The 9,160-nt window shown below is 47.2% G+C and overlaps 1 protein-coding gene across 1 annotated transcript in view; it reads left to right on the forward strand.

The window, feature by feature from the left end:
- Positions 1-9,160, forward strand: part of T265_09629 (hypothetical protein) — a gene marked incomplete at both ends in the record, with an annotated part of 62,808 nt that extends 53,648 nt beyond the window's left edge. Inside the window, 3 exons of the mRNA XM_009175758.1 lie at positions 3,118-3,282; positions 7,233-7,331; positions 8,998-9,160. Of these exons, the coding sequence (XP_009174022.1) occupies positions 3,118-3,282; positions 7,233-7,331; positions 8,998-9,081 (348 nt within the window). The remainder of the gene's footprint in view (positions 1-3,117; positions 3,283-7,232; positions 7,332-8,997) is intronic.

A 9,160-nucleotide genomic window follows, 5' to 3' on the forward strand; every position in this document is an offset into this window, starting at 1 on the left:
TGAGTCCACACCAAAGGGAAGCACTGGACTCGAGTTTCGCTCTTATTAGAGCTCATCAGCGGTGCGTATCCAATGGCCGTGCCGGGATTTGAACCCTGGACATCTGACATCCTAGGCGAGCGTGTTACCACTGCTCGACCAACGCACTTTGGATGCACCTGGATTTTCACGTCTGAACAGGCAAACGTGTTCACGCTTGAGCGATGTGATTGGTGTGCTCGACCCATCGAACGACGACCCAGTAACTGCCCTCGTTGTGACGATCGATTGAACCCATGTTAGAGCAACTTGTTCCAGCAGGCATAATCACACGACTAAATACTAATCGGTCGGTCCAGCTAATCCCTCAAGGGGGTACTCCGAGTTGTCAACCACCAAACACGGTCCACGATAGAAGATAAAACCTGAATGTTGGTTATTGGTCTGTTTACCGAGCCTGCATATGGATTGCAAACGTTTCATCACCAGTCGAGGTAACATCGTCATTGCGGAATTAAGTGGGTAGTTTCCGCCTCTTCTGCCTATGCTTATGTAGTTTCTATGCAGTACCTGATAGCTCTAAGGCGATTGGTAGGTCCGTAGCGTGATTTAATTGGTCACCTGGAAATCTGAGTCATGCCTTAATGACAGTTACTGCCACCGAGTCGTAGGAATCGAAGTGACATGGATCACGCATGTCCTGTGAGCACACAACACGAACACAATTTACCATGGTTTCTCTTCCGTGCACGAACCCCATGGGAATCACCAATGTCGACTTATACCCTTGTAGTCCTTTGTCTGGCCAGAAGCAATTGGTAGATTGGGACTAGCCGTAAACCTCAAAGCTTTCCAATCCACCCCACTCTCTTGAGCTCACATTCCGTTGCCATATAAGGATGGCACAACCTAGTGTGACCGTGGTCACATTCAAAACCATGTCGCTGGCACGTGATATTGGTTTGCTGATTCCCGCCTTTCTATCCACAGCGGTTTGAGCACGTGAGTACCGCTCAACTGTGCTGTCAATCGAGCTACGCCTATGGAATTTCGCCTCCACGAGTGCGTGAACATGCTCAGTGAGCACCGCCACTTTCCAGTGGTGTTTTTACTAAGCTGAAACATAGTTTCTATCAGACAAAAGCTTCCAGGAATTGACTGGTGACCCTTTCGGAGATGCGAATTTCCGTGGGGAAAACATGATCCGTACTTTTTTCATGCTTGATTTAATGCATCAAAAGTCCAGTTCGTGCTCGCGGTACAGTCCTCAAGAAATGCACGAGGTTAGCCAGCTCCAAAGAGCTTTAAACTGTCAAGTACTTCTTTGTAACTTGGATGAAACTTCAGTGAAGTGACCCTTCATATCAAGACACGCTAAATTGTTGCGGGTTGTTGACTCATACCGATCAAAAGAGAAGCATCGAATTTTCATTTCGACTTCTGTTTCAGGTCGTTTTTCGAAGCCTCTGGCTTTTTTCTTTTACTACTAACTGATCTTGTGAGATCTGGGCAGCCCAGCTCAGCGAACAAGCCAACGACCATCTACGCTACCTGAGCTACCCACATTCTCCTCTATAGAAAAAGGACTACTTCTCTTGTGGTAGCCAACAATCGCTTACCTACCTTAATATCATCCTAAGACCATGCTGGTTTACTCATTCTAGGTGCTGTGATCATCTTACACTTCATTCTTTGCTTCCTCTTTGCAGCCTCTCCTCTATAGAAAAAGGACTACTTCTCTTGTGGTAGCCAACAATCGCTGGCCTACCTTAATATCATCCTAAGACCATGCTGGTTTACTCATTCTAGGTGCTGTGATCATCTTACACTTCATTCTTTGCTTCCTATCTCTTTGCAGCCCGACTCACTGGGTCATTCACCCCCGGGTAACTATGGACGCTACATCCCCTCACACCCGTCGGAGTTTCAGCGCCGATCCGGATCGTTCGGATCTCCCGGCCCTATCGCCCCAGGAATAGGGACCCTCACGCAGCCGCCATTATTCTAAGGCGATTGGTAGGTCCGTAGCGTGATTTAATTGGTCACCTGGAAATCTGAGTCATGCCTTAATGACAGTTACTGCCACCGAGTCGTAGGAATCGAAGTGACATGGATCACGCATGTCCTGTGAGCACACAACACGAACACAATTTACCATGGTTTCTCTTCCGTGCACGAACCCCATGGGAATCACCAATGTCGACTTATACCCTTGTAGTCCTTTGCGTGGCCAGAAGCAATCGGTAGATTGGGACTAGCCGTAAACCTCAAAGCTTTCCAATCCACCCCACTCTCTTGAGCTCACATTCCGTTGCCATATAAGGATGGCACAACCTAGTGTGACCGTGGTCACATTCAAAACCATGTCGCTGGCACGTGATATTGGTTTGCTGATTCCCGCCTTTCTATCCACAGCGGTTTGAGCACGTGAGTACCGCTCAACTGTGCTGTCAATCGAGCTACGCCTATGGAATTTCGCCTCCACGAGTGCGTGAACATGCTCAGTGAGCACCGCCACTTTCCAGTGGTGTTTTTACTAAGCTGAAACATAGTTTCTATCAGACAAAAGCTTCCAGGAATTGAGTGGTGACCCTTTCGGAGATGCGAATTTCCGTGGGGAAAACATGATCCGTACTTTTTTCATGCTTGATTTAATGCATCAAAAGTCCAGTTCGTGCTCGCGGTACAGTCCTCAAGAAATGCACGAGGTTAGCCAGCTCCAAAGAGCTTTAAACTGTCAAGTACTTCTTTGTAACTTGGATGAAACTTCAGTGAAGTGACCCTTCATATCAAGACACGCTAAATTGTTGCGGGTTGTTGACTCATACCGATCAAAAGAGAAGCATCGAATTTTCATTTCGACTTCTGTTTCAGGTCGTTTTTCGAAGCCTCTGGCTTTTTTCTTTTACTACTAACTGATCTTGTGAGATCTGGGCAGCCCAGCTCAGCGAACAAGCCAACGACCATCTACGCTACCTGAGCTACCCACATTCTCCTCTATAGAAAAAGGACTACTTCTCTTGTGGTAGCCAACAATCGCTGGCCTACCTTAATATCATCCTAAGACCATGCTGGTTTACTCATTCTAGGTGCTGTGATCATCTTACACTTCATTCTTTGCTTCCTATCTCTTTGCAGCCCGACTCACTGGGTCATTCACCCCCGGGTAACTATGGACGCTACATCCCCTCACACCCGTCGGAGTTTCAGCGCCGATCCGGATCGTTCGGATCTCCCGGCCCTATCGCCCCAGGAATAGGGACCCTCACGCAGCCGCCATTATTGCCGCCACACTTGTTGCAAGTAGGTCACTCTTTTCTTTGGCAGTTACCTGCCGCCGAGCTCGTCATTGCTTAGGACGCGGACTTGCTGAGGCCGGTGGTTCGAACCCAACCCCGGCATCTCGACTACTGCTATCTAAGCAACCTTCATGCCTCCTTTGTGTGGCGTGACAGCCAGGCAACCAAAGTGTTACAGCTGAACGATTGTTATCATTATTACTTTTGAATTCGAAAGTGATTGCCTCATCACTCCTCGAGTAGCAGACAGTATTCAGTGCATATTTTCGATAGTCCAAGGCCACTCCTCACCTTTCGTTTCCGAGCAGCCCCACCTCTTCCATCAGAGTTACCTGTGTCGCTCTTTTTAGCTTCTGGTGACAGCGATCAACTTGGACTCGGTCCACACAGCATTTTGAAGAAATATGCAGCATTCGAGAACTGCACTCATTTGCAAATCAATTTGGTTTTCACGAGAGACTCAAATGAACCTCTCGTTTATGGTATTCTACAACTGAATGTGCTGTACACAGGCCGCCTCATGTTTCATTTGGCACGAGATATTCAGTTAAGTCTCTTGTGAAAACCAAATTGATTTACAAATGAGTGCATTTCTCGAAAACAGTCCAATTTGGGTTCAAGTAGGACATGAGGTTCACGGAAACTCGGGGACCGCGCTTACCTGATGAGCCCCAAGAAGGGCGAAATCGATCGTGGGCTGTCGAAGTGTTTCCAGCAACCTTGTGAGTAGTTTCCTTCATGAAAATATGCAGCATATTTTCCGGTGTCGGAATAGATAAAAAAATAATTTCGTCTATTTAACTAGACACGCAATCACTGCATGCATTCATCGGTATTGACAAGACATACATTGCTTAGTCCTAAGATTGCCCATCGTTGCGGTCCAGAAAAATAGAGGTCTTCTTTTTTCTATGGAGGAAAATGTTGGTGGCTCAGGTGGGGGTACATGGTCGTTGGCTTGTTCTCTGTGCTGAGCGATTTCAGGTCTTCTTCGGGGCACCGTCTCGTGAGGTCTGCATCAGCCGAGTCTTCCATCAACACCAACGTAACTTGCCAACCTCGTGAAAGAAAAACCTCACGTTCGGAACATCCAGAACACTCAGTTGCCCACCAACTCAGTTTTCACGCGAGACTCTGCTAAGTCTATCGTCTGTGATATTCTCCAACTGAATATGCTGCACCAAGGCCGCCTCATGTTTCAGTTGGTATGATATTTGAGGTATCGAAATATATTTTCTTGAATGATACTACTTACAAGGTTGATGTCGAAACGTTTTCAGCAACCTCCTATGTAGCTCCTTTCGAGAACTTAGAAATCCTCCTCTGTTGTATGCTCTGGACAAATAATTCGCCATGAATCGGTTTCAAATGTGACTTATTCCGCCATCCTGGATTCGCGCAATGAATATTTTGTTGAGCGTCCACAGGAGCCACAAAATGATCAGCGTGAATATCATCATTGTTTTTCTAACCGACTCAAAAATACTTATTGTTAGACGGAATCCCGCACTAAGACCGCTCTACCGCTTGCAGTTGGACGCCGCTACGGCCAAAAAGCTTAACCCGCACGCGATTGGCCAGAAGATCGGACCGCTTGCTGGTCCAGCGCCAACGTGATCTCTGATTGGCCGAAAGTGTGAATCCAACGGCCAATCGTGATTCACTATCCTTCCAATGCCGGTTGCCATTGGCGCATTGGAATCTCCAGAATGTTTTCGCCTCGTACTTTAAATACGATGCGCTGTTTTTGGCCTGGTTTTAATTCACGTTGTGAACCTTTGTAGTTCCTTGCCTGTGAGGTCCAGACCGATATCTGAGTTGAAGCATAGCCGTTATTGTGCTTATGAAAGTACTGGCGGCCATCCGACACCCCTTCACTTTGTCTTTCTTTTTGTTCGACCATGCCACTTTTGGTTTGATTAAGCCCAGTTTCGAAAATCTATCGAATCATCCAGGCTGTTGTGGTTCATTAGCCGCTACCACTGCGTGGCCTCACTAAATATCTATCGAGATCCCCAGTCTATCGGCCGCTACGAACAAGAAAATTGCACTCTGAACAACCTAATGACAACCGACGGATCAATCAAATCAGAGAAACAAGCTGCTAAAACTAGGTTATTCAACCAACCAACCAATCAAATGCAGCGAAATCAGACCACACACGACGGAGGAACAGGACTGTCGAATTGAATGCGCCCAGAAAATAAACCAGATGAAATGAACTGAGATAACACCGCTAACCGAATCCAAGCTGACTGGCCAAATTACGCAAAAGTCACCCCGGGGCAACCAATCGCCTTGGAGTTATTGTGTACTGTCTAGAAACTACATAAGTACAGGCAGAAGAGGAGTAATTTACGCACTCAACTCCGTACTGACGATGTCATCTCGATTGGCGTTGAAACGTTTTTAACCCAGGCTCGGCGAACAGACCAGCAACCAAGATTCAACAGTTTTTCTTGGTCTGCAGCTGTCACGAACTATCACATATCCATTGTTTGTTTGGAATTCATGGCGACTAGCGCGTAGTAAATGCTTTTTCTACCAAGGCTGAAAGACTGTAACCATCTTGCATGCATCATAAAGGGGCTTCCCATCTCTCACAACTCATACAGTTCTTTTTAACCAGACAACGTGGCCTTCTTCCCGAGAGCACGTCTCTCTTTGGGACACTACTGTATATATCACTAACGAACCTGGTCAAGATCAAGTACTACTTCCGGCACGTTCAACTGACCAAACCAAGTAAGGAACCGTGGCGTCATCACATCACCATTGTCAGCTGTATGAACCGCGTACTCGTCGTACAGTGGTTGTAGCTGCCACAGGTTCGTTCGCCGATGATTCGGGGAGGTGGGGTAGGTAGCTGCGCATTGAAGGCGGGAGCTGACAAATTGGTGCGTAAATACAGCAAGTGGGGGGGGATTGGGAAGGAAGCTATGAATTGAAGGCAATAACACCATTGAGGGCGCGACTGGGCCATGTCTGGCAGTGTTTCTAACCATTGATGTGGCCCGTCTCGGGGTCCCCATCCAGGAAGACGGCGATGAGTCACGCTATCCGATGACGTCCAGAGAGTGCTAGAAAACCGTGTTCGTATAAAACTGCTCACTCGTGACCCGACTTATCAGTCGCCATAAAGCGGTGATCGACACAGTAGCTTCCTTTTTTAGCAGTTTCAGAAGACTTTGAACGTTCACTGGAGATCAGGTGCGAAGGTGAGGCCAATCTGCGCCTCATCTCCACTGCGAATCATCAGCAGTGCATAGCTCACGAATCCTCTGGTCTATTCAAGCTCGCAACCTCACAGCTAGTTGTTAAAGAAAGCGTTTGGCCACGAGAGGCTGATCAACATTGATTAACTGTCGCTTACACAGCGTCACGTGACCACGTGTTGACACTATCCTGTCTACGTGCGAGTCAAGCACACCGCCGATCAGCCGCTCATGGTCGAACGGTTTAGTCTTCAACCGCCAGTCAGGTGGTTTCAAGTTCAAATCATCCTGCGCACTTTTGAATATTCCCAGTGGGGATGAAACAAGTGCATTGTACTTCTCGGCTTCGCTTACAAAACGAAATCCCCATTTGAAACCAGCGTCTTGTCACATCCATCCATCGGGGAATTGCGCGGAACTTTGGGCACTTCGATGTTCTGCACAGTTTGGACTGGCCATTTTGCACACATTCAGTTGAAGAATGTCATAAGCGAGAAACTCAGCAAGTCTCGCGCAGTTTGGACTGGCCATTTTGCACACATTCAGTTGAAGAATGTCATAAGCGAGAAACTCAGCTGAGTCTCGTGTGAAAACCAAATTGGTATGCAAATGAGTGTATTTTTCGTAAATCCGCCTTGTGTTCGTACTTCATTTGGAAACACCTTGTTCCGCGATGTATTATTCACTTCGTTGATAGCGTGCTTCATGTTCGTTCGCTTCGTGTCCTTTTTCCTTGCAGGGCATTCTGAATATGGATACCGGTGTTCACTGTGACCCTAACTTGCTGCCACCACCGAATCACGTGATCGTCAACCACCTGTACGCCTTGTCAATTAAGGTGAGTGTGTGTGAGAGAGAGAGAGCGAAAAAGCATGCGTTTCTATCCCATCTGTGCATGAGATACTTTGCCTATCAATCAGTCCAATCTGGCGTGTTTTTCCGACGGCTGGGAAGAAATTTCGAACTGCGCCGGCTTAACCGACATTGGACCAGCCCATGGCAATCATGCATAAAGTCGTCCGCCCAATCCCCGAGAAAACTGGAAAAGTTACACGACACACCATTGTCTCGGGTGTGTTTTTGTCCTCTCGTCAGTTCCCCTATCCACGTTGAACGATAGTGCAAAAACTGATCACAACTGAGTCTGTACCTATCAGCTCTGACCCATGCCGACCTGAATTTGCTAAGGGTGGCCACAACTCCATCAGTAGTATGTTTAGCTGAAATTCGAACCTTCCGATCGGTCCGAAGCTCACATGTACCCGATGGGAATCACACTTAGGCACATATATCTTTTGCAAAGGGTCAAACCTTCAACGACGATGGTCGAATTGGTGTAGCCCTTTGGCCACAACTCCTTGTATGTAGCAGAATGGACAGCGTTAATTAATGCTGTAGAGAGGACGTCGGACCGGTACACATGATATTACGACACCTGAAGTTATTTACATATTTCGTCTTTTTCAGAGACCGGCTCCTATCGATTCCATGAAATGTCCAGCAGACATCGAGCGCTTCCAAGGCGTTGTGTTTTCTTGAAATTACAATCGGACTGATTTCATAAAATGAGATTTCTAGTGTCACTTAGTATGATTGAAAAGGCAAGTCTGGAGACGAAATTGAACGGCTGACTTCCCGTTACCGAGACGGCTGGTCTACCAGATTCCTCTCCGTCACGGTAATGCACATGAATCTCGCAGCCAGTTCGCTACACAGCGTGCGTCCTCGGTTAGTCATTCGGTCCCGTTTGAACTGTCTTTCAAAGAAATACCCAGCTCATTCATATTTGTCCCTCTTAGGTTGAGGTCCTCACCTTTGCTCGGGTTAGGGTTCCATTGATTTTCTCTGGAAAATTTTCTGCCTTACCGACACTCATTGAAGAAGTTCATCACTTTGAAACAAACTGTGCTTCGTCGATGAAAACTTGCATTCTGATTGCTGGGCGTGATCAACATGAACACATGATGTGTGCGGGGATGGCGCCGCGGTCGATTTTGTTGTAGTAAGAAGACACTGACAAAGAAAATTAGTCGAACGTTCATTCCGTGTGTAACATTCTAGGAGAAAGTCTTAACAGAGGTAGTTGCGCCCGGAATGGCGCAGTGTTCCCTCAACTGCAACGAATATCGATTAGTGCTAACCAAAAGCATAGTTGAACACTGGCTTATGGGACCGGTCTTGGAATAGAATAAATCTCATCTAGACGCTCTGATTCAAACAAACGTCCTTGAACTCAGAAGTAACGCATAAAGTTGCTGAAAACTCTTCGGCAGCCCATGACTGGCCTCGCCCTTACTGAGGCTCATCCGCTATGCGCACTCCCCGAGTTTTCCTCAACTTTATGTTCTGTCTGAACTCAAATTGCGCGAACATCATAAACGGGGGATTCAGCTGGGTATCCCCTCAAGGCCAAATTGAAATGCAGATGAGTGTATAAGTCGAGGTCCTTGAACTTGTGTCTCTGACAAATCTGTCACGTTTTCTGTTATTTGCCCTTTCCACAGGATGGCGTTATCGTCCTCAGTGTCATTACCCGATACCGTCAGAAGTTCGTATCCACCGTATTCTACAAGCCTATACAAGATTGAGAGCTTGGTTACCGCCCCGATCGGGGGCGACGTTGTACAGTGGACAATCAACACCCCGAAACCTGTTCATGTGCTTCGG

This window comes from Opisthorchis viverrini (genome assembly GCF_000715545.1).
Source record: "Opisthorchis viverrini unplaced genomic scaffold opera_v5_289, whole genome shotgun sequence".
Lineage (NCBI taxonomy): Eukaryota > Metazoa > Platyhelminthes > Trematoda > Opisthorchiida > Opisthorchiidae > Opisthorchis > Opisthorchis viverrini.